This window comes from Cervus canadensis, chromosome 9 (genome assembly GCF_019320065.1).
Source record: "Cervus canadensis isolate Bull #8, Minnesota chromosome 9, ASM1932006v1, whole genome shotgun sequence".
In the NCBI taxonomy this organism is placed as follows: Eukaryota; Metazoa; Chordata; class Mammalia; order Artiodactyla; family Cervidae; genus Cervus; species Cervus canadensis.
The window spans coordinates 67,206,360-67,232,234 of record NC_057394.1 but is presented as its reverse complement, the minus strand read 5'-3'; the positions used below and the strand labels follow the sequence as shown (position 1 = coordinate 67,232,234).

General features: G+C 41.0%; 1 protein-coding gene and 1 non-coding gene across 6 annotated transcripts in view; one reads left to right on the top strand and one right to left on the bottom strand.

Annotated features, from left to right (window-relative positions):
* The window catches only part of CAB39L (calcium binding protein 39 like), a 90,138-nt gene extending 64,510 nt beyond the window's left edge, over positions 1–25,628 (top strand). For all 5 annotated transcript variants that reach the window (XM_043478314.1, XM_043478312.1, XM_043478311.1 and 2 more), the window contains 3 exons: positions 5,065–5,130; positions 14,539–14,682; positions 23,355–25,628. In XM_043478314.1, the coding sequence (XP_043334249.1) occupies positions 5,065–5,130; positions 14,539–14,682; positions 23,355–23,534 (390 nt within the window). In that variant the 3' untranslated portion in view covers positions 23,535–25,628. The remainder of the gene's footprint in view (positions 1–5,064; positions 5,131–14,538; positions 14,683–23,354) is intronic.
* Positions 3,068–3,174, bottom strand: LOC122447730. The gene has a single exon (XR_006271379.1). It is a non-coding gene; the product is annotated as a U6 spliceosomal RNA (small nuclear RNA).
* Positions 25,629–25,875: the final 247 nt, after the last annotated feature.

Here is a 25,875-nt window from a genome sequence, read left to right as displayed (position 1 = left end):
GAGGTCTCTGTACTTGTGGTAGCAGACAGTTAACTTCTTCCACCTGGTGGGAATTTCAGTCTCTCTTAAACAACTCAAGGATATGGCTCAGGATATTATCTATAGACTTTACGGAGGAACTAAAGATCCCTGACTTTGTTTTTGGCTAAACCATTACTGTTTTGTCTTGCTTGACTGTTGTCCTTTGTTTCTGCATTTTCTCACTTCTCTGATTAAATTTGCTCTTTGGAACCCAGGCCTTGGAGGGTAAACCTTTTCTAGAAATAAGAAGTGGGAGACTCGGGAGGGTACATCCCTGGGAATGCCCTCAGGGTCCTGCTTGGTTCCATCCTGTGACTCTTCTAGGAAACTTTTCCTAACATATACCCTAACCCCTTCACCCCCAAACACACACACACACACACACACACACACACTCTCTCTCTCTCTCTCTCCCCCTCCCATTCTCTTTCTTTCTCACACGTTTTCCACATTGTATAATATTATTATGGTGTGTCTTTATATCTTTCTGTCTGGTTCATAAGCTCCCCGGGAGGCAGGAACCTTATCTGTCAAACACAGGGGTTCAGAATGCAGTACAGATTTATGTCCAGTTGCTTTGCTTTAGAATCCTGCTGTATCTCTTACGAATTACATGATTCTGAACAAGTTACTGTGCCTACCAAAAATTGAGGATATTAATAATAGCTATTTCATAGGGTTGTTGTAGGAATTTGACAAGATTTAAGGTTTTCGGGATAGCACCATGGATTAATTTTTATCATGGTTACTGACATCCCTAATACCTAACCCAGTACCATATACTTGGTAGTGTTAAATGAACACTGAGTAACAGACCCAACCAAGAGCGGCTGTGCTTTTGCTAAGCGTATCAGCAGTAGAAACAGCGTTCGGTTCAGTTCAGTTCAGTTCAGTCTCTCAGTCGTGTCCGACTCTTTGCGACCCCATGAACCGCAGTACACCAGGCCTTCCTGTCCATCACCAACTGCCGGAGTCCACCCAAACCCATGTCCGTTGAGTTGGTGATGCCATCCAACCATCTCACCCCTCTGTCGTCCCCTTCTCCTCCTGCCCTCAATCTTTCTCACCATCAGGGTCTTTTCCAAGGAGTCAGTTCTTCGCATCAGGTGGCCAAAGTATGGGAGTTTCAGCTTCAGCATCAGTCCTTCCAATGAACACCCAGGACTGATCTCCTTTATAATGGACTGGTTGGATCTCCTTGCAGTCCAAGGGACTCTCAAGAGTCTTCTCCAACACCACAGTTCAAAAGCATCAATTCTTCAGTACTCAGATTTCTTTATAGTCCAACTCTGACATCCGTACATGACTTCTGGAAAAACAATAGCCTTGGCTAGATGGACCTTTGTTGACAAAGTAATGTCTCTGCTTTTTAATGTGCTCTCTGGGTTGGTCATATCTTTCCTTCCAAGGAGTAAGCGTCTTTTAATTTCATGGCTGCAGTCACCATCTGCAGTGATTTTGGAGTCCAAAAAAATAAAGTCAGCTACTGTTTCCACTGTTTCCCCATCTATTTGCCATGAATTAAAGTAAAACATAGCACAACCTTAGAGACAAAACTTTCCATGGTTTGCTGCAGTGTTAGTTTAGCTACTCTAGACCCGTACTGTCCAGTTGAAATATAATGCAAGTCACTGTGTAATTTAAAATTTTGTAGTTAGCCACACAAAGATAAAAGGAAACAGATGACTCTGGGAAGCTATGGAATACCCTACCCATATCCTGTGTTTTCACACATCCAAATCATAGAAATTAAACTATGGCTTTCTTTTTCATAAATTGTTTGCTGCTTTTCCTTTGAGATTAAGAATTATCAATGTAATCATGAAATCAAATGTGAGTTTCATATCCTAAAATTATCCAGAGAAAATCCATGGAATCAATTGGAGAACGTTGATCAAAGTGTAAAATATGAAGGGAGAAAAAGATTACTGCCAGATGTATCCAAAAGCTTCAAGACTAAAAGAGAAAAAAAAAAAAGACTAAAAGAGACTCATATATGTTTGAATTTAGGGAACAAACTGTTATTATAGTTTGTTCAGTAACTGTACATGCTGGATGGAATGTTAAAGACTCATTGTTGTTCAGTCACTAAGTAATGTCCAACTCATTGAGACCTCATAGACTCCAGCACTGGAGAGGGCAATGGCACCCCACTCCAGTACTCTTGTCTGGGAAATCCCATGGACGGAGGAGCCTGGTGGGCTACAGTCCGTGGGGTCCCGAGGAGTCGAATACGACTGAGCAACTTTACTTTCATTTTTCACTCTCATGAATTGGAGAAGGAAATGGCAACCCACTCCAGTGTCCTTGCCTGGAGAATCCCAGGGACGGGGGAGCCTGGTGGGCTGCCATCTATGGGGCTGCAGAGTCGGACACGACTGATGCGACTTAGCAGCAGCAGCAGCAGCAGACTGAACACAGCAGGCTTCCCTGTCCTTCACTATGGAGATAGTGCATGGTTTTCTCAAATTCATTAGATGTAATATTTATAATAAATGAAAATAAGAGGACAAAGATAGCTTATGACAAAACCTGTGTATCAACTCCTCATCTTTTCTATAGAATGAGTGAAATAATGTATTGTGCAATTTGCACTCAAGGATAATAAGCAACAATTTGAGAGACCATAAGCTCATTCTCTTCGACCCTTATTTACCTAAATTTGTCTTTATAGTCACATCTTGTGTAATTTAGTAGTCTCACAGATACTGAGCCTATTGTACTGACCTGAACATTGGCTTCAAGAACTTATGCTCCTTAAACATTTCATACTTGTTGAGTTTCTTATTTCTTTAGTAGTAAACCTGAAGCTGGAGAACATGATATATGACCTAAAATAATGAAACTGGTAGCCTAGGGGGTCAATAATACCTTATATGCATGTATTTACATTTTTTGCTTACAAGTAAAATTTACCATGATGTTTGTCTGATACATTTAGTGACCCACAAAATCCTTCTTGTGTTCCGTGACAATCAAAATAAATAATAAGTCCTTCAAGTAAAAGAAAAAAAATTACTGTGACTTTATTTTTTTTTTTTTTTCTAAAAATATGGAACGCTTCACGAATTTGCGTGTCATCCTTGCGCAGGGGCCATGCTAATCTTCTCTGTATCGTTCCAACCTCAGTATATGTGCTGCCGAAGCGAGCACTACTGTGACTTTAATATGAGCTCCATGATTTTGTTTTCTCAGTTTCTGAATTCTCTCTTGGGCATTCTCATCAGTGTGCACAGCTTGTCCTCATCACTCATACCTGGCATTTGGTCTTCCAAGGACCCTTTGCTTCCCTCCCCAGCCCCTAAACTCTCTTGCTTTCAGTTCTCTGCCAGGCTTGCCCCCCCAACCTAAGTGGCCTCTGAGTGTGCCTATGTGTGACCAGAGGTTGACACTGAACTTTCCCAGCTGCCGGCACTCTGTTCAACTGAGGGGCCTAGACTGTGTTTGATGACCAATCACACTAGGAAACGGGCCCCCATCACCAGCGTCTCCCAGCTTCTGGAGAGCATGGAAGTGCTCCAGAGAGGACAGTTGGGATTCACATGGCCAGCATGTGGCAGAAGTGGCCCTATTCCTCTACCTGTTCATGTTGTGAATTTGCCAGTTTGATTCTTTATGAGTTGCTAAGTGTCTTCAATCTCTTCTCAAATTCAGTTCAGTTCAATTGCTCAGTTGTGTCCAACTCTTTGCAATCCCATGAACCGCAGCACGCCAGGCCTCATTGTGCATCACCAATTCCCAGAGTCCACCCAAACCCATGTCCATTGAGTCGGTGATGCCATCCAACCATCTCAACCTCTGTCGTCCCCTTCTCTTCCTGCCCTCAATCTTTCCCAGCATCAGGGTCTTTTCAAAGGAGTCAGCTCTTCACATCAGGTGGCGAAAGTATTGGAGTTTCAGCTTTAGCATCAGTCCTTCCAATGAATATTCAGGACTGATTTCCTTTAGGATGGACTGGTGGGATCTCCTTGCAGTTCAAGGGACTCTCAAGAGTCTTCTTCAACACCACAGTTCAAAAGCATCAATTCTTCGGCGCTCAGCTTTCTTTATAGTCCAACTCTTACATCCATACATGACCACTGGAAAAAACCATAGCCTTGACTAGACGGACCTTTGTTGACAAAGTAATGTCTCTGCTTTTCGATATACTGTTCAGGTTGGTCATAACACTCCTTCCAAGGAGTAAGCTTCTTTTAATTTCATGGCTGCAATCACCATCTGCAGTGATTTTGGAGCCCCAAAAAATAAAGTCTGCCACTGTTTCCAGTTTCCCCATCTATTTGCCATGAATTGATGAGACCAGATGCCATGATCTTAGTTTTCTGAGTGTTGAGCTTTAAGTCAACTTCTTCACTCTCCTCTTTCACTTTCATCAAGAGGCTCTTTAGTTCTTCTTCACTTTCTCAAAGTGAAAAGACTTTAGCTACCAAAGACTAATAGCTACCAGCAAGCCTGCATAAATGCATTTCTTTAAAATGGCATAAAATGAGTTATCCTGCAGCTCATTAGATGAGTTAATAGATGCTTTCTTTGGGACTTGCCTGGTGGTCTAGAGTTAAGAATCCGCCTGCCCATGCAGGCAGTGTGGGTTCCATCCCTGGTCCGGGAAGATCCCACATGCTGAGGGGCAGTCAAGCCCGTGCGCGAACACTACTGAGCCCATGCACAGCAACAGAGACCCAGCACTGCCAAAATAAGATAAAATAGGTGTTTTAGTCAAAGTGATTTATTGGGAGGACTCAATTACTCCATTTTTCTACTCGATTTCCAATTTGCAGAACTAAAATAAAAGAGGGAAGCATGTCTGTGGTATCACCGCCCTCCTCGTCCCCCAGTTATCTCAGTGAGTAAGTGAGGATGGAGAAGCGGGGAAGCCTCCCCACGGACAAAGACAGTCCGCCCAGAGATACACAGCACAACCACTGGGCTGGGCTGAAGGACTGGGGATTTACTTCTGAAGCAAACAGACTTAATCACTTAATTAACAGAGAAATCACTGCTGGGTTTACATTCTTAATATTTCTTTTCTTTTCTTTTCATTAGATTTTTGAAGACTATGAGAAACTGCTTCAGTCTGAGAATTATGTGACTAAGAGACAATCTTTGAAGGTAATGTCAAATTTCTTTAAGTTAGAGTCTCCAGAAGTTGGCATTCTTGTTAGTAAATGACTGGTTTAACAGGGACGAGTAGGAACTTCTCTGGTGGTCCAGTGGTTAGGACTTTGAGCTTCCACTGCAGGAGTCCTGTGTTTGATCTCTGGTCAGGGAACTAAGATCCCTCAAGCCATTCAGCACCACCAAAAAACAAACCAAAAAGTAGTGGGCAAGTAAATACAGCACAATTATTCTCCTTTTTTGTAACTTGAGAAGTATTTTCTGTGTTATGACCATGTGTGTTAGTCACTCAGTCGTGTCCGACTCTTTGTGACCCCCATGTAGCCCACCAGGCTCCTCTGTCCATGGAATTCTCCAACAAGAATACTGGAGTGGGTTGCCATTTCTTTCTCCATGGGATCTTCACTCAGAGATGGAACCTGGATCTCCTGTATTGCAGGTGGATTCTTTACCATCTGAGCCACCAGGGAAGCACATGTTATGACAGGACTTTGTAGCAAAACAAACTAAGTGCCCTGCTTCAAATACTTTTTGGAAGTAACAGTAAAAGTATTAAGTACACGGTAAGCATAGGATGAGGAGTCTGTGCTTGTGTGTGACCAAACAGCATTTGTGATATGAGATTCTGTCTCCGATGAAATGCCTGTAGAAATGCCTGTCCCTCATCAGACAGGGACCCGGCAGAGTAGAGTCACATCCATCCATGAGGGACCTCCCCTTCCTCAGTGAAGAGGTGCCTGGAGGCAGCCATTTTGCCCACATGAGGAGGGACAGCTCCTGAGGGAGTGGGCATTGGCTGGAGCTGCATCTCTGCCCTTCAGATCCTACTCAGAGCTTCAAAAGAACGTTTTTGGCAGATAATAATTTGATGTGTTTTGTCAAGCCATTTATATGATGCTTGAGCTTACTAAATATTATCTTATTATATATTATTACTTTATTTATTATTTCCAAAATATATTATTTTTACCTGTTGACATTATAGAACAATGCACTTGTTTCTAAATATAGGATGCAGTTTTAAGCTAAAGCAATAAATTAAATCTGTCTTGTACCACATATTTGTCAGTTCATTCTGCCCGTGACTATGTCAGCCTTGACCGTGCTCCCCTATACCTGTAGCCTTGCTGCTCCAGCTTTGCCCGTTGAGGGGGAGGTCAGTGGACTATTTCCAGCCAGTCATTCAGTTTCGCCTTGTGGAGAAACCCATACAGCGTGATCCACGTTGAAAAAAAATACCACGGGTGCGCTGCTCTCTGTCCTGGAGGTAAAGTAATGAGACAAAACTCCAGGTAAAGGCCATCTATGCTGTGTTCTCCCGTGTTCAGAAAGCTTGTTAAAGGCAGTTGAAGGGGCTTCCCTGGCAGGTCCAGTGGTTAAGAATCCAGCTTGCAGTTCAGGGGATGTGGGTTCGATCCCTGGTCAGGGAACTAAGATCCCACATGCCGTGGAGCAACTGAGCCCACACACCCCAAGTACAGGGCCCACACTCCATACCTAGACTCACTGTGCCACAGCGAAAGGTCTGGCGTGACATAACTAAGACCCTATGCAGCAAATACATTAATTAATTAAAAATAGTTTTAAAAAAGAAGCAGTCAAAGATGAGGGTACATCCTGTTGGGACAGCCATGTACTCAAAGAAAACTCTGTGTTACAGAGGTAGAGGACTTTGGAAAACAGGAAACAGAGGTGACAATGCTCTAAAGGGCCAAAGTATAGCTAATCGCTCATGAATTTTCCAAGTCCTTCCTCTTTTCAGTGGGAATCTGTCAGATACTGGACCAAAGTAGAGAGGCTGATGTGAACTAAGATGATTGAACAAATTTGGATCAAGAAAGCTGGGGTCATGGGCTTAGAGTTGATCCTCATACTGTTTTCCACAGTGATGAGAATTTGCAGCAGATTTTTCTGAGACTGACAGTCTCTAGGGCCTTAGGCAAAATTACAAAGCTGACATTTTTTTTACCCAGATATCTGCCTTCTTGGACTTCTTCCTGCTTTTCTTTCCCACTGTCTTGTCATTCCATCCTACGCATGTGCCCTCATTCCCTTCTCAGGATGTTTTCAACCCCCCCGGTCCTATTCCCTTGTTAAGATTTGTAAAATGGTTAGAGCAGAATCCATCACATGGTAAGGACTGGATATATTTGCTAAAGAAAATTGAAGTAAATTTCATTAATAAATATTCTTCATCATTGTCCCCAGAGTTCAGTATCTGGAAGGCACTGATCTATTCTAAATAAATAATTGGGACTAGGGTATGAGTTAGAGGGCTTCCCAGGTGGCTCAGTGGTAAAGACTCTGCCTGCCACAGCAGGATATGCATGAACAAAGCTAATGGAGGTGATGGAATTTCAGTTGAGCTGTTTCAAACTCCTAAAAGATGATGCTGTGAAAGTGCTGCACTCAGTTCAGTTCAGTCGCTCAGTCCTGTCCAACTCTTTGCGACCCTGTGAACTGCAGCACGCCAGGCCACCCTGTCCATCACCAACTCCTGGAGTCCACCCAAACCCATGTCCATTGAGTCGGTGATGCCATCCAACCATCTCATCCTCTGTCGTCCCCTTCTCTTCCTGCCCTCAATCTTTCCCAGCATCAGGGTCTTTTCAAATGAATCAGTACTTCCCATCAGGTGGCCAAAGTATTGGAGTTTCAGCTTCAGCATTAGTCCTTCCAATGAATATTCAGGACTGATCCGCTTTAGGGATGGACTGGTTGGATCTCCTTGCAGTCCAAGGGACTCTGAAGAGTCTTCTCCAACACCACAGTTCAAAAGCATCAATTCTTCGGTGCTCAGCTTTCTTTATAGTCCAACCATATCCATACATGACCATATGCCAGCAAATTTGGAAAACTCAGCATTGGCCACAGGACTGGAAAAGGTCAGTTTTCATTTCAATTCCAAAGAAGGGCAATGCCAAAGAATGCTGAAACTACCGCACAATTGCACTCGTCTCACAAGCTAGTAAAGTAATGCTCAAAATTCTCCAAGCCAGGCTTCAACAGTATGTGAACCATGAACTTCCAGGTGTTCAAGCCAGATTTAGAAAAGGCAGAGGAATCAGAGACCAAATTGCCAATATCCGTTAGATCATTGAAAAAGCAAGAGAGTTCCAGAAAAACATCTACTTCTGCTTTATTGACTATGCCAAAGCCTTTGACTGTGTGGATTACAACAAACTGTGGAAAATTCTTAAAGAGATGGGAATACCAGACCACTTACCTCCCTTCTGAGAAATCTGTATGCAGGTCAAGAAGCAACAGTTAGAACTGGAAATGTCACAACAGACTGGTTCCAAATAGGGAAAGGAGTGTGTCAAGGCTGTATATTGTCACCCTGCTTATGGAGAGTACATCATGCAAAATGCCGGGCTGGATGAAGCACAAGTTGGAATCAAGATTGCTGGGAGAAATATCAGTAACCTCAGATGTACAGATGACACCACTCTTATGGCAGAAAGCAAAGAACTAAAGAGCCTCTTGATGAAAGTGAAAGAGGAGAGTGAAAAAGTAGGCTTAAAACTCAGCATTCAGAAAGCTAAGATCATGGCATCCAGTCCCATCACTTCATGGCAAATAGATGGGGAAACAATGGAAACAGTGAGAGACTTTATTTTTGGAGGGGCTCCAAAATCATTGCAGATGAAATTGAAAGAAGCATACTCCTTGGGAGAAAGGCTATGACCAACCTAGACAAGATAATAAAAAGCAGAGACATTACTTTGCCAACAAAGGTCCATCGAGTCAGAGCTATGGTTTTTCCAGTAGTCGTGTATGGATGTGAGAGTTGGACTATAAAGAAAGCTGAGTGCCAAAGAATTTATGCTTTTGAACTGTGGTGTTGAAGAAGACTCTTGAGAGCCCTTTGGACTGCAAGGAGATCAAACCAGTCCATCCTAAAGGAAATCAGTCCTGAATATTCACTGGAAGAACTGATGCTGAAGCTGAAACTCCCATACTTTGGCCACCTGATGCGAAGAACTGACTCCTTGGGAAAGACCCTGATGCTGGAAAAGATTAAAGGCAGGAGGAGAAGGGGATGATGGAGGATGAGATGGTTGGGTAGTGTCACCAACTCAACGGACGTAAGTTTGAGCTAGCTTCGGGAGTTGGTGAGGGACCCGGAGGCCTGGTGTGCTGCAGTCCATGAGGATGCAGAGCCGGACATGACTGAGGGACTGAACTGAACTGGGTTTGATCCCTGGGTCAGTAAGATCCCCTGGAGAAGGAAATGGCACCCCACTCCAGTGTTCTTGCCCGGGAAATCCCATGGACAGAGGAGCTTGGTGGGCTATACTCCGTGGGGCCGCAAAGAGCTGGACACAACTGAGTGACTGATCATACACACGTGCGTGTATGAGTTAGACTTTTTCCTACCAGGATGCATTGCTTTTAAAAATCCAAGCCTCTTCACCCAGTAGATGTATGATTAGTACAACCCGTAATACACATTTGGTGGGTAGCAAAGATGAGAAAGACACATTTCTCACCACCCAGCTCTCCACCATCCAGCTTCTCTTCCTCTTTTTACATGGTTCTGCAGCTGGAGATGTAGCACTGTTCCCAGTGACCCTGGCAAAGAGAATCTGACTTTGTACAGTGTCTGGTATGGAAAGTCTCCTTTAAACTCTCCCCTTTTCGGGACTTCCCTTGCTGTCGAGTGGCTAAGACTTTGCCTTGCAATGCAGGTGGTGCAGGTTTGATCCCTGGGTCAGAGAACTAGTTCCCACACGCTGCAACTAAATATCCTGCATGCTGCACGAAAAGACCTGGCACAACAAACAAATGCATTAAAAAAAAAAAAGCTCTTCCCTTTCAAACTGACTGTTACCTACTTATTTACAGTTGCCCTGGCCCACTCATAAGGCCTCTTTCTTGTTCATTATTAGTCTACCCACACATACTACATGAGCCACTATTCCTGCCTAAAATCATTTACAGTTGACTTTCTCACAAATATTTGACTTACAACGTGGTAAAACCGAGCGCTGGTTAGACATTAAAAAGCACTAGTAAAATGCAGATAAGGCATATCAAGAATGCAAAAATTGTTCAAACCATTATTGAAGATGTCCTTTTTGAATGCTAGATACTAGGCAGAGGTATTGCTTAGATGGTCTTGTATCACTCCATCACGGAGTGAGCTCCTTAAATATTGTTTGCTCTTTTCTTCAACCAAAGAGCATGTTTCTGGGGAATTCCCCCATGCGCTGGTGGGTTTTCCTTTGGGAAATTAGATCTGTGGTAGCAGGTGTCCTGTTTTGATGTAACAATGTTTATATCTCTGGATTCTGTATTATTTTGCACATAGATGTTTTATAATTTTAGAAAACAAGAGAGGTTAGATTATTGTAAGAGTGTATTTATTCACAGTACTCTGTAACTAATAGACTGAAAACTAGGCTATTTTCTGATTCCAAAGTATTTGCTACCTGCTACTTATTGTTAATCATATTCTAAATTTTTTGACCTATCTTGTGGTGCTTAGATTCCTGGTGTCAATAAGAAGTAATTAACAGAGAAATTCCTTTCACTCATGTGACACAACTTAGGAATTTATTTCTTCTTCAGAAGCCTGGTATTTAATTACTAGCAGGAAAGATTATAATTCAAAAGAAGCTTGGTGGAATTTTGGATTTGGGGATGGTTCTGGTCAATTTCATTAAAATATAAAGTTATTTTTTTTAAAGCTTTCATTATTTCTGCATATGGTACTTGGTTTCACTGTGTGCTATTAAGCCTGTAACATGAAATTTAAAGAAGCAGAAATATGAATTTTTTGTCACTTACTTAGTACAGTATTTCTTTATAATGCTTTCTATTATTATGAAAGGCCACACTTTTTTATTGTCAGTATAAATGAATAGACTAATATCTAATGACTAAAAGAGTCAGTGTTTTTGGCCAAGTGGTTTAACACAATTGCTTGCTTCTGAAAAGTAGTGAAATTATATAAGGAGGATAGATTGATAGAATTTATATGTAGGCATCCCCATGTAATAAAAATCCAAGTGGCTTTATCTGAACTTCACTCATAAATGTCACTGCAATAAGTATTTATTGAATGTGTGTGTGCACAAATTTTAAATATTTTAAATGAAATTTCTCTGTGGTCAAAAGACCTTTTGATATGTGTAGGAGTATATGATATATGTGTATATATTATACATATTATATTTAAGTAAATATGTATCTACATAGAATCTATAGTTACATAGAAGCTATATATACATGTATGTGTATGTGTGTGAGTGTGTGTATTCTCAATGGCTTCAGTTGTGTCTGACTCTCTGTGACCCCATAGACTGTGGCCCGCCAGGCTCCTCTGTCCATGGAATTCTCCAGCAAGAATACTAGAGTGGGTTGCCATTCCCTCTGCAGAGGATCTTCCCAACCCAGGGATGGAACCTGTATCTCCTGCACTGCAGGCAGATTCTTCACCACTGAGACACCAGGGAAGTCCATGTGTGTGGGTATATATGCAGATAAATATATATGTATGCATATCTGTATATATATCTTTAGAAGCTTCTTGTCAGTTTAACAACCTAGAATAATTTTTTGAGAGTCCTGGAGCCGTCCCCCTGGAATGTGAACATCTAGGAAGATAGCACTCCTGCCTCTCCATCACAGGAGAATTTAACCTTGGGCCTGCTCTCCAAGCTGTAACCATTTGCTTGTCAGAGCGATAAGAAAAGATTTATTATCCTCTTCATTAGTTGGATAAAAGCAGCTAGGTAAAACAAATGGCTGCTTCCATGGCCGGGTGAATTCAGAGTGGGCTATGAAAGTGTGCTGTCAAGTCCTCTTATAGGGGAAAGAAAAGAAAGTGAAGTCACTCAATCGTGTCTGACTCTTTGTGACCCCTTGGATGCTATGTAGCCTGCCAGGCTCCTCTGTCCATGGGATTTTCCAGGCAAGAATACTGGAGTGGGTTGCCATTTCCTTCTCCAGGGGAATCTTCCCAACCCAGGGATTGAACTCAGGTCTCCTGAATTGCAGGCAGACTCTTTACTGTCTGAGCTACCAGGGGAGGTCTCTTATAGGGGAGTGACCAGTTATCTTTCATCTTGAGACTATAAGTATGTGCTGGATTATAACTGTTTGCCTGTATAAATGAGGCAGGATTGTATGCCTTTGTAATATCTTCTGTGTAGAGTACCTATAGCGTCATGCTCTGGATACACGTATTCAGTAATAAAACTGCTGCCTTTCTTTTCTACACTTTGTGGAGAGGATTCTGTGTTGTTTGGACTTTATTTGCCCCACAGTATCCACACACCTCACACAGGTTGTCAATGCTACTGACGTGAGCAGGATTTGACACATGCCCTTGTGAAGCTTGTATTCTAAAAAAGTTTACCAGTAACTCTGTTCTGCAAAGCAGAATAAGTACAACTAGGAAAAAGGAAAGAGCCCAAAGGCAGGAGAGGAGACTCAGCTGAGGAGAAAAGTTAAGGTTGAGCTATAGAAACAGAAGGTAGAATGTTGGTTATAGGGTGAGGGGCAGGGGGATGGGAGTTGTGGGTCAGAGCTTCTGGTTATAAGATGAATGAATTCTGAAGATCTAATGTACAGCATGATGGCTATAGTTATTAATGCTGTATTGTAGGACTTCCCTGATGGTCCAGTGGTCAGGACCCCAAGTTTTCAATGCAAGGGGTGCAGGCTCCATCCCTAGCAAGGAACTGTGATCTCACAAGCTACACTCTGCAGCCAAAAAAAAAAAAATTCATAGTAATATTGTAGTGTGTGCTTGAAAGTTGCCGAGAGTAGATCTTAACTAGTCTCACCACAAAAAGAGGAAAAGGTAACTACACAAGGTGATGGATGTGTTAATTAAATTGATTGTGGTAAATATTTCACAGTATGTACTCGTATCAAGTCTTCATGATGTACACTTTAAATGTATACAGTTTTGTCAGTTACACCTCGCTAAAGCTGGGGGGAAATTGGAGCAAGGGGAGTGAAGCCACAGAAGCAGAAGAATAAGAAAAAATAAGTGAGGTAGTGGAGGGAGGCATGGAGTAGCAATGAGTCCAGTCACAGTGGGTTTTGTTTTGGGTTTAAAAAAAAATATTTTTATTTGTTTATTTGGCTGCACTGAGTCTTGGTTTTGCTGCCACTATGGTGAAAATAAAAGTTCAGCTTTTTCCTGCCAGAGGGTCTTCAACTATTCTCGCTTTTGGCATTTTTATTTTGCTTTGAAGTGTCTTAGTCTGTTTGTGCTGCTGTAACAAAAATACCGTAGACTGGGTGGCTTAAAGGACACACATTTATTTCTCACAGTGTGGATGCTAGGAAGTCTGAGATCAAGGGGCCAGCAGCAGGAAAGCTCCCTGGGGTCTCTTGTGGAGGAGCACCAAACCCACGCGTGGGTCCTGTTGACCTGCCAAGGCCCCACCTCTAATACCACTGCACTGGGGATTATGATTTCAACATACAGATTTACAGGGACAAAAACCTGCAGTTCACAACATGGAGCAATGCTGCACTTTAGGAATTATTGTCCCCAGAAAATGTTCTGTTTTACTTTTTGATAAAAACTTGCTGTACCTATTAAATTTCATATGGACTCAGGGCCAATGAATTTTTTTTTTTTCTGGCTCTGTATCAGGTTTTGTCATAAAATTTAGGGAGAAGGTAAGAGTCACTTAATATAGTCTGTTTTTCCAGTAAACTACCAAAGTGTATTTATTCAGATAAGGGAAGTATCATTGTTGGGTCAGTTTTATTATTCTTATCCTATCTCAGTGCCTAAGGAGCAATAAATACATTCGTGAGAATCACATTAAAGCAAGGGACAAAAATTATAAATTAATTTCTGGCTAACTCACGATGAGAGCTGCAGAGAGAGCTTTGTTTTGTCTGCACTGGGTCTTTGTTGCTGCGTGAGCTTTCCCTAGTTGTGGTGAGCGGGGGCTGCTCTCTAGTTGCGGTAGGTGGCCTTCTCAATGCGGTGGCTTCTCTTGTTGCAGAGCACAGGCTCTAAGCTGTGAGGACATAGTTACCCCGGCACACGTGGGATCTTCCTGCACCAAGGATGGACTCCGTGTCCCCTGCTTTGCAAGGTGGATCCTTAACCACTGGACCACCAGGGAAGCCTGAAAGAGCTTTTTTTTTAAGCTGCAACAATGACTGGCATTAAAAAAAAAAAAAAAAAAAGACTCAAATGCATTAAGCACTGACTTTAGTAAGACTGTATGAAAAGTTTAAAAATAACAAGGATAACTACAGCTTCCATGCCTGTGCTTTAAGATGCACTTAAGGACTCTGATTTTTTTTTTTTTTCATGTCAACATTCATAACTTACATTTTGTTTTCTGGTGAGAAAGGAGTGGGATATATTTTGAATAAGAGGACTCTCAGATTCTACTTTGATTTTGTGATTTTCTGTAGCTGCTAGGTGAACTGATCCTGGACCGGCACAACTTTGCCATCATGACCAAGTACATCAGCAAGCCAGAGAACCTCAAACTGACGATGAACCTCCTCCGGGATAAAAGCCCCAACATCCAGTTTGAAGCCTTTCACGTCTTTAAGGTAAACAGCACCCTGCAGAAATAATGTGGGCATTCCCTTTCCAGTTTCAAATGGTGAAATCCCTATTTTGGACCTTCCATTTGACTCGAGAGAACATGAACTAGGCAGTCTCTCGGTTTTGCATGAGTTAGTTGAAATTCTAGAGTTATTTGAATGGATGCCCATTTATTTCAAAAAGATTTGCTGATGAATCTATATCTCGAAATATTTGCATCTTTTTCAGTAAGAAAATAGGTGGATACTGTTTCCCAGTAGTTACTAAGATAATCAGTGATTGAGCTAAAACCCAAACCCTGAGTGTCAGAATTTGAAAGTTTCACTTCTGCCTTAAATGTTCCTTTGAACTTTAAATGAAACTGAAAGAAACACAGTGTACTAACTCTTATTCCTTGCTTAGAAATATTTTAATGCATTTTGAAAGAAAACTAAAAAAAAAAAAAAAACTAGTCTATATAATACCTGCTTTTTCGAATATTTTTTCTGTGATGTAAGAGTAATAAAATCATCTCCTAGAAACTTGAAGCAGTAGATTTGTTTAAAAGTAGAGTAGGGGCTTCCCTGGTGGTCCAGTGGGTCAGAATCCACCTGCCAATGCAGGGGACGTGGGTTTGATCCCAGGTCGGGAAGATCTCACATGCCGTGGAGCAGCTAAGCCTGTGCGCCAGAACTGCTGAAGCCAGGACGGCCTAGAGTTCGTGCTCCACAAGAGGAGAAGCCACTGCAATGTGTTTGAGAAGTCCGAGTACAGCAATAGAGAGTAGCCCCAGCTCGCTGCAACTTGCAAACGCCTGTGCGCCGCAATGAAGACACAGCACACCCCAAAATAAATAAAGAAATCTTTTTAAAAGAGTGAAAAGAAAGTGACGTCCCTCAGTCATGTCCAACTCTTTGTGACCCCATGCACTGTAGCCTACCAAGCTCCTCCATCCATGGGATTTTCCAGGCGAGAGTACTGGAGTGGGGTGCCATTTCCTTCTCCAGAGGATCTTCCCGACCCAGGGATCGAACCTGGCTCTCCTGCATTGTAGGCAGACGCTTTACCATCTGAGCCACCAGGGAAGTCAAATCTTTTTTTTTCTTTAAAGTAGGGTAGGTGAGAGAAATCTAATCTATAATCCACTAACCCTGACTTAACTCTTGTAAAGATTTTAGTAAATTTTATTTTCCTGTGCACATATGTAAAGGTTTTTTTCTGCAGCCGAATTCACATTGTACACAGTATTGATACACTAATTTTATCACTTAATGCTATACCATATGTGAACACTAATTCATTGTTGTTATATATAGCTTTTTAAAAGAGTCAATAGTTTTATTGGTATCATAGTTTTTCACTGAGTATATTTACTCTAGTTTACTTAAATATCCCCATGTTGTTTATAGTTAGGCTGTTTTCAATTTGTAGCTACAATGAGCATTTTATGTATCAAGCTAATTTGTTTCCATTCTTAGGATTATTTTCTTAGGATCAGTATCTAGAATAGAATTAAGGGTTGAGAGAGTTCCAACCTCTTTTTTTTTTTTAATCTTTGTAAGGTATATTCTGTGATTGAATTTATAAGTCAGAGACACAGCAGTTTTTAATGTATGTAATTGTTGCTTTGAAAGGTAAAAAAAAAAATTTAGTCCATCTTTCAGGCCACCAGATCTTTATTGTGCAAAAAACCACTAGAGCCATTCAAATCCCATATTAATTTATAAATTCTACTTAATTGCATTCAGAATCCTAGCAGTGCCTTTTCTGGAACTTGACTAGCTGATTCTAAAATTTGTATGATAGAGCAATGGCCTGGGATTATCTGTGACAATTTTCAAAGAAAACAAGGTAGAGAAATCCACCCTACTATATATTAAGATTTCCTCTGGATTTATCATAAATGGAAATAATACTGTATTGGTATGGAGATAGATAAAGAGAGCAACAAAACAGAGTAAGGCCCAGAAGTGAGCCTGTGCAAATGTGAAAATTTGATGTTTGGTAGTGGAGAAATTATAAATCAGTAAAGAAAGGGTTACTGTTAATAAATGTTTCTCAGTTCAGTTCTGTCCCTCAGTCATGTCTGACTCTTGCGACCCCATGGGCTGCAGCACGCCAGGCTTCCCTGTCCATCACCAACTCCTAGAACTTACTCAAACTCATGTCCATTGAGTTGGTGATGCAATCCAACCATCTCATACTCTGTCGTCCCCTTCTCCTGCCTTCAATCTTTCTCAGCTTCAGGGTTTTTTCAAATGAATCAGTTCTTCGCATCAGGTGGCCGAAGTATTGGAGTTTCAGCTTCAGCATCAGTCCTTCCAATGAATATTCAGGACTGATTTCCTTTATGATTGACTGGGTTGATCTTTTTTCGGTCCAAGGGACTCTGAAGAGTCTTCTCCAACACCAAGTTCAAAAGCATTAATTCTTCTGTGCTCAGCTTTCTTTATGGTCCAACTCTCACATCCATACATGACTACTGGAAAAGCCGTAGCTTTGACTAGATGGACCTTTGTTGGCAAAGTAATGTCTCTGCTTTTTAGTATGCTGTCTAGGTTGGTCATAGCTTTTCTTCCAAGGAAAAAGTGTCTTTTAATTTCATGGCTGCAGCCACCATCTGCAGTGATTTTGGAGCCCCCCAAAATAAAGTCTGTCACTGTTTCCATTGTTTCCCCATCTATTTGCCATGAAGTGATGGGACCAGATGCCATGATCTTCGTTTTCTGAATGTTGAGTTTTAAGCCAACTTTTTCACTCTCCTCTTTCACTTTCATCAAGAGACTCTTTAGTTCTTCTTTGCTTTCTGCCATAAGGGTGGTGTCATCTGCAACTTGTGCTTCATCCAGCCCAGCATTTCCCATGATGTACTCTGCCTATAAGTTAAATAGGCAGGGTGACAATATATAGCCTTGACGTACTCCTTTCCCTATTTGGAACCAGTCTGTTGTTCCATGTCCAGTTCTAACTGTTGCTTCCTGACCTGCATACAGATTTCTTAGGAGGCAGGTCAGGTGGTCTGGTATTCCCATCTGTTTAAGAATCTTCCACAGTTTGTTGTGATCCACACAGTCAAAGTCTTTGGTGTAGTCAATAAAGCAGAAGTAGATGTTTTTCTGGAACTCTCTTGCTTTTTTGATGATCCAACAGATGTTGGCAATTTGGTCTCTGGTTCCTCTGCCTTTTCTAAATCTGACTTGAACATCTGGAAGTTCACGGTTCACATACTGTTGAAGCCTGGCTTGGAGAATTGAGCGTTACTTTACTAGCGTGTGAGATGAGTACAACTGTGCTATAGTTTGAGCATTCTTTGGCATTGCCTTTCTTTGGGATTGGAATGAAAACTAAACTTTTCCAGTCCTGTGGCCACTGCTGAGTTTTCCAAATTTGCTGGCACATTGAGTGCAGCACTTTAACAGCATCATCTTTTAGGATTTGAAACAGCTCAACTGGAATTCCATCATGTCCACTAGCTTTGTTCATAGTGATGCTTCCTAAGGCCCACTTGGCTTCACATTCCAGGATGTCTGGCTCTTAGGCAACTGATCACACTATTGTGGTTATCTGGGTCATGAAGATCTTTTTTGTGTAGTTCTTCTGTGTATGGTTTTAGGATAAGGGATTATTAATATAGAAAACTCCCATCCACTATTTTCTGAAATAAATTACCAGTAGAGATCTACACTTGAAAAGCATCACATCTTTTAACTTTTAAAAGAGAAAATAAACTTTTTATGATGCTGGGGAAGGAAGAATTTTTAAAAAGAGTTTGATATCACAAAGCATAAAAGGAAATAATGTTTGAAATGTAAATTTGACACCTATTTGAAAAGACATCATAAACAAAGTGAGAGAACAGGACAGAATGTGACACATAGAGTTGACAAATCGTTTAGAAAAAGGCAAACAATTAAATAGAAAAATGGGCAAAGGATGCAAGTTGGTGACTTACAAATGAGGAAACCTGTTTTTGTTGTTTGTTGTTTAGTCACTCAGTTGTGTTCGACACTGTGACCCCATGGGCTACAGCCCACCAGGCTCCTCTGTTCATGGGATTTCCCAGGCAAGAATACTGGAGTGGGTTGCCCTTTCCTTCTCCAGGGGAAACCTGATTGGCCAACAAATAAGTAAAGATGCTCATCGCAGTGGCAATCATGGAAATGGCCATTAAAATATCAATGAGATGTCACATAACATTTTTAATATTGCCAAAAATGTTTAGGTCTGACAATATCAAATTGTGGTAAGGTTAGGGGGCAGTTGGTTTTTACACTGTCAATTAGTACTAATACAAGCACTTGGGAGAGCAGTTTAGCAAAATAAAATACTGAAAGTGTCCGTACTCTTCATTCCTAAATCTCATTTCCTGGGACATCTTGCTCACTGGCATAAGGAATTATGTACCAAAATGTTTATTGCACATTTTTAGCATGTTGCAAAATGAAAAAAATAAAAGGGTATCTGCAGAAATCTAGGACAATGAATTATGATATATTCATAGAATAGCATATAGTAATGGGTTAAAATTAATAGAGTTATATGGGATCAATATAGGCAAATCTCAGAAACATTGAGTGGGATTAAGCAAATATTAAAAGGATTTTATTTATTTAAAGTTTAAAAACATGAAAAACTATACTATGTATAGATTCATATGTATGTAGTTAGGGTCTAAAAACCTGCATGGAAATGATAAATACCAAATTCAGGATAGCAGTCACCTCACAGGAGGAAGAATGACATCAGGAAAGAGAATAACATCAACAAGTGTCTAATGGTCTTTAATTTTATCTGTAATGTATTTTATTCAGATTCTGAAGGCACATGTGGCAAAAATGATAGAGCTGATGGTGGGAACTTGAAATCTGCAGTGTTACTACTGTGCTCGTCTCTGTTTATATTATTTCATAAGGAAGAAGCACAAAGTGGGTGGAATAAAAATAGGCTCTTGTAGGACAGGAAAGTGCCTGCACAGTGTAAAATGACAGACCCTCTTAAGATCCTTCCTTTTTGACTGAGGAAATTACAGAAGGCTTGCCATTGTTTTGTCATTCCAGCTCCCACAGAGTTTTACTATGCCATCCTAGATGAAAACATGCTTCATATAATTTTGTTCCAAAATGTAGTATTATAGAAGTATTCAGTGGGTGGCAAAATAGAAATAACCTACTTCCATCCTCTGAGGTCAGAATTTGGATCGTCTCAGTATTGGACAGAGTAGGTATGTTTCAAAATAGCTGGCCCCTTGTTTACTTGCATGTGTATAAACTGGATGTACCCTGGGCCCTGACTTTGTTCCTTCCACTGAAGTGCCCACTGAATTGTTTACTTGCCAAAAATAATATTTTGTTATTTAGAAAAATAAAGTTATTTTTCACAGTTTTTTTTTTCAGTTTTTTCACAGTTCTTCATTAATAGTCTCATTCCCCAAATACCTTCCATAAGATACAGCAAATGTGGTCTAAAAATGTCTTCACCAGATTATTAATGGCCAGTCTTCATTAGCTTGCTTGAATCGTTCAAGGACTTGAATGAGATGCCTCTGCTATTGACAGACAAGATTGTGTGATGGGAAAGGACTGGCCGGAACTCAGGAGACCTGGGTGTTTGTTGTGGCTCAATTGCCATCAGTAACTTTGGGCAAATCCATTCGGATCTGTTTCTTCACTTGCAAAATGTTAAATTAAAAAAGTTAAAGTTAGGGACTTGCCTGGTGGTCCAGTGGCTGAGACTGCATGCTCCAAGTGCCCTGGGCCCGGGTTCGATCCCTGGTCAGGGAACTAGATCCCATATGCTTCAACTAAGAGTTCACATGCCACAACTAAAGAACTAAAGGTCCCGCATGCCACAGCAAAGATCAAAGATACCACAAAGACCCAGCACAGCCAATTAATGAAAAAAAATTATGTTTGAAAGTTACAGTTAGATTAAAATGAAAAAAATCTGGACAAGGTGGAAGGGAGGCTCAAGAGGGTGTGGATGGATGGGTGTATTTATACACAGAGCTGATTCATCATACTGTGCAGTAGAAATAACAAAACATTGTAAAGCAATTATACTCCAAGAAAAAATAAATAAATGAACATGCAGGATTTTTTTTTTTAATGTAATTCCAGGATACTAGGTTCAGGAGACCTTTGTCTCTATGAGCCTCCCTCTTCCAGAGATGCGCCCAATGTGAATTTAGGAATCCACCATGAGCTGGTATCTCTTTCCTTTCCCTGTTAGCCTCCTTGATGGCAGAGGACCAGACTGCCACTTTCTACTAAGCCATGTAGAGGATGGGGGTGGTCAGTGCCTTTTAGCTCACCACTCTGAGAGCTGCTGGAACTTGAGCATATGTGGTGTGTGAGTGAGAAGTCGCTTCAGCCGTGTCCGACTCTTTGCGATGCTATGGACTGTAGTCCCAGGCTCCTCTGTCCATGGGATTCTCTGGGCAAGAATACAGGTGTGAGTTGCCATGCCCTCCTCCAGGGGATCTTGTGGACCCAGGGATTGAACCCCTGTCTCCTGCTTTCCTGCCTTGGCAGGTGGGTTCCTTACCACTAGCACCACCCGGGAAGCCCAGTTTTGTCTCAGTTATTACATTCAGCCATATGCACAGAAAAAAATGGGCTTCCCGGGTGGCTCTGCAGTAGAGAATCTGCCTGTCAGTACAGGGGACATGGGTTCGATCCCTGGGTTGGGGACATACTCTGGAGGAATAAGTGGCAACCCACTCCAGTATTCTTGCTTGGAAAATCCCATGGACAGAAGAGCCTGGTGGGCTACAGTCCATGGAGTCGCAGAGTTGGACATGACTGAGCAACTGAGCACGCAGCAAGCACTAGTCTGGTTGCAGTCTTCATTTGTGTTTCCTAGTGACCTAATGATGTCGAACTTTTTTTCACATGCATATTGATAATTTATATATTATCTTTGGGGAAATGTCCACTCAAGTCCTTTGCCCCTTTTTAAAAAGGGTTGTGTGTATTTTTGTTGTTGCATTGGAAGAATTCTTTATATAGTCTGGATAATAGACACTGGTCATATATACGATTTGTAAATATTTTCTAACATTCTTTGTGTTGTCTTTTCACTCTCTTGATAGTATCCTTTGATGCACAAATGTTTTAAATTTTGATGAAGTTCGCTTTACCCATTTTTTTCTTTTCTTGCTCATGCTTTTGATGTAGCCATGAAACCACTGTTAAATCCAAGGTCATGAAGATGTACCCATATATTATCCTCTAAAAGTTTTATTAGCTCTTATATTTAGGTCTTTGATCAATTTTGAGTTAATTTCTGTTTATGGTGTGAAATAAGGGTCCAACTTAATTTTTTTTTTGGTTTAATTTTTTTTTTTTTTTGCATGTGGATTTTCAGCTGTTGAGTGTTTGCTTTTTTAAAATTATTATGAAAAGGTATTGGAGTTTGTCAAATACTTTTTCTGCATGAGTTAAAATGATCTTATGGTTTTCTTTCAATGTACTCATGTGTCATATTGACTTCCTAGAGCTGCTTTAACGAAGTACCATAGGCTAAGTGTTCTAAAACAACAGAAAGTCATTGTCTCTGCATTCTGTCAACTGAAAGTCCAAAATCAAGGTGTCAGCAAGCTTGTTTCCTTTTGGAGCTTTCAGGGAAAATCTGTGCCTCTCTCCTAGCTTCTGGTGGTTGCCAACAGTCCTTGGCACTCCTTGCCTTATAGATGCATAACCCCAGTCTCTGTCTCCATCTTTTTTGCTTTTCTTTTTAATTGAAGTTTATTCATTGTGTCTGAAGTAAAACTGATTTTGCAGCATTCCTGTCTGTCTCCATCTTCACATGGCATTTTCCTCTGCATATGTCTGTGTGTTTCTGTGTCCAAAATTTCCTCTTCCTTTAAGGATACTGGTATTAATAGTGGGATTCAGGCCCAGCCTAGCCCAGTATGAACTCTCTTAATTTGATTACATCTCTGCTTCCAAATAAGGTCATATTCACAGGTACCAAGGGTTAGGGCTTGAACATTCATCTTTTCAGAGGATGCAGTTCAGTCCAGTACATGTGGTGTACTACATTGATTGATTTCATTATGTTGAGCCATGCTTGTATTTCTGGGATAAATCCCACTTGGTCATAGTGTGTAATCCTTTTAATATTATTCTGGACTTCATTTGCTTGTCTTTTGTTGAGGATTTTTGTATCTTCATTCATAAAGGATATTGGTCTGTAGTTTTCTTGTGATAGTCTTGTCTGGCTTTGGTAACAGGGTAATGCTAACCTCATATAACGAGTTAGGAATTATTCCCTTTTCTTTTATTTTCTGGAAGAATTTGAAGTAGATTGGTGTCGACTTTTCTTTCAAAATGTGTAGAATTTACTGTGAAATCATATGGTTCTGTCTGGACTTTTGTTGAGAGGTTTTTGGTTCCTGATTCAACCTCCTTATAGAAATAAAAGATCATAAGAGAATACTACAAATAATTGTACATCAATAAATTAGGTAACCTAGATGAAATGGACAAATTCCAAGGAACATACAATCCACTAAAGAAGAAAGAGAAAATGTGATTCATGGACTCTCATGTCACTCACACCATGATTTTCTTCCAAAAGGGAGTAAAATCTCGGGCTTTCTGTGTTTAATAACTCAAGTAACAGATGAGACCCAGGCGGGACCCATGTTTTCCAGGTGTGCATTCCTTGTCCTAGGCGTTTGTTTCTCGTGTTTCAGGTGTTTGTGGCCAGTCCTCACAAAACACAGCCTATTGTGGAGATTCTTCTGAAAAACCAACCCAAACTCATCGAGTTTCTGAGCAACTTCCAAAAAGAAAGAACCGATGATGAGCAGTTCACTGATGAGAAGAACTACCTGATTAAACAGATTCGTGACTTGAAGAAAGTGGCCCCTTGAAGTCCCACCGAGTTTCCTGCCACCGTCACCATCTCATTTATTCAGTTCGTATGAGAAGTGTCATTTCAAAAAGTAGCCATTCCTGGGAAGGCTGTTTTTTCTCAATCTGTCATTCAGGGTAGATGGAATATAATCTTTTGAATGAAAAAAAAATTAATTTAGAATAATATATTCATTCTAACCTGTGATTATTTATATGAAATCAGAGCCATTGTATTGGAAAGTTGATAAAAGCAACTTTAACCTTTCTTAATGAAAGGCAGCAAGGCTGTGGGCTTACAGATGAGCCCTCAGTCACCATGAGCCACCAAGTAGTGGGAACTCGAAGGATGGATGTCACCCAGTCCTCAAAGAGGGTTAAATTCTCAGAGGAGAATTGGAAGTTGGGGCAAGATGCACAAAACTGTTTTTCCCATCTGCAGTTGGACCCACAAATTTCTTAAGGCACTAAGAAAATAAGATCCATATTTTCAGCCATTACATATTCTATTCCCTGCCCACATCTTTTAACCGTAATCATTCATTCTTAACTTCCTAGGAAACCGATACCCTCCTTTCTGCTTATGACCCCACATTCTATCTCGATGAATCTCCTCTGTACACCTGACTCATGGTACAAATGCACGCGTGCACACACACACACACACACACCCTACTCTGACCAGGTTAGCATGGAACCAACTAGGTGTAAACAGGATGGTCTAACAAGGATCACAGGCATGGAGGACCCACCGGGGTAGGACCAGCTCACTTGAAAACTTGTACCAGATGGTTAAGAACACAGCTCTAGCAGAAGTAATTGCTGTTTCACAGACTTCTATAGGGTTAGTGAATATTTGGAATATTTCATTCATACTTCTTAATTTGGGAAAGAAGTTTTGTGGTGAAAGTGTTTTTCAGAGTAAGAATTATTGCATCGAGATGCCTAGTGTGTGCAAAACCACGGGTCCAGAGGGTCACACAGGGCTCTAGACTACTTATACATAAGGGAACACTGCAGTTGGAAGGACAAATGATTACATGCGTGAAACATCCTCAAAGGACTGAAAAAATTTTCACTCTAATTTCTAATCTGTCATTGTAATTTCACATCAGATTCTTCACTGAAAAAGTTTCTGTAAAAATGTTGTTCTCAAATACTCTCTTGCATACTAGGATGATTTAGGAATTAATTTGTGTTTTTTTTAAATAAAGGTCACGGTTTGTTTTCAGACATCAAGTGTACAAAATGGAATTTTAAAGCTATATTTACAAGACATTAAAGGTACAATTGTTAGTTCTCTATTTTTTTTTTAATGATTCTGTTTCCAGATCATGAATTGGTACCTTCCAGAGGAATCTTCACTTTTTGTAATGTAGGGTACTGTGTTTTTGAACCAGATATTTCTCCAACCGGAGAGGGGAAGATCCCTCTCCAGGATCCATGCTCTTGTAGATTTAGCATCTGAAGCATTGCCTGGCGTGGCTTCATCCTTCTTGGCTACCTTTACTCCTGCCCCCAGGCCCAGCGATGAATTCTGAGGCAGATGCGGGAGCTTCTTGTAGCAGCACTGACCAGTGCTGGACCGTCTGGTGGCCTTCAGTCTTGCATCACTGAGGTCAGATTATTTTTATAACATTCCCTGACAGTCCAGAGTCTCTTCGAATCTGACTTTTCTGGTTTTGTTTGTTTAAAAGAGATGAGTGTAAATATTTTAAAGAAAGAAAGAAGGCGCAGCAATGACTATTGGAAACTTATTTCATTGCTTAAATACTGTCCCACACATCATGGGACACGTGCTTTCAAGTGGAAAGCAAAACCTTGTTAGAATTCTTTTTTTTGATAGTAAAACATATTTTATTTCCTCTGAGCTTGAATTAGCTCTTTCCTAGCAAACCGCTGTACTAAATGAAGTAGCTGGGGTTTTGCTGTGATACAAATTTGTAAATTATTAGTGTGAGAAAGAGGGAGCCAAAAGCTCACAGCTAAAGCACGTTTGCATAAAAGTCACTGTACATATTGTGAGATTTGAGTTTCGAAAAGGTCATATTTAATAAGTCATTTCAAAAGCACACATTTAAATAAAGATTGACTAAATGAAAAGGTGCCACACACTCCCTGGTCGGTTTCATTTCTCTCCGCATGTCCCGCCCCTGTGTTCTCGTCACCGCTCCAAACAGGGGAAGCCCCGGGCTGCCCGGAGGCCCCACGTCCCCAGCTGTCTGCTCCCCGCTCCCCGACCCCGTGAGGCTCACTGCCCTTGACCAAGGGCTGCCTGTCAGGCAGTAGACATTTCATGGGTGCTTGCCTACAGCCAGAGTCATTCCGCTTTTATATTTGAGGAGACCAGGGCGCTAAGGA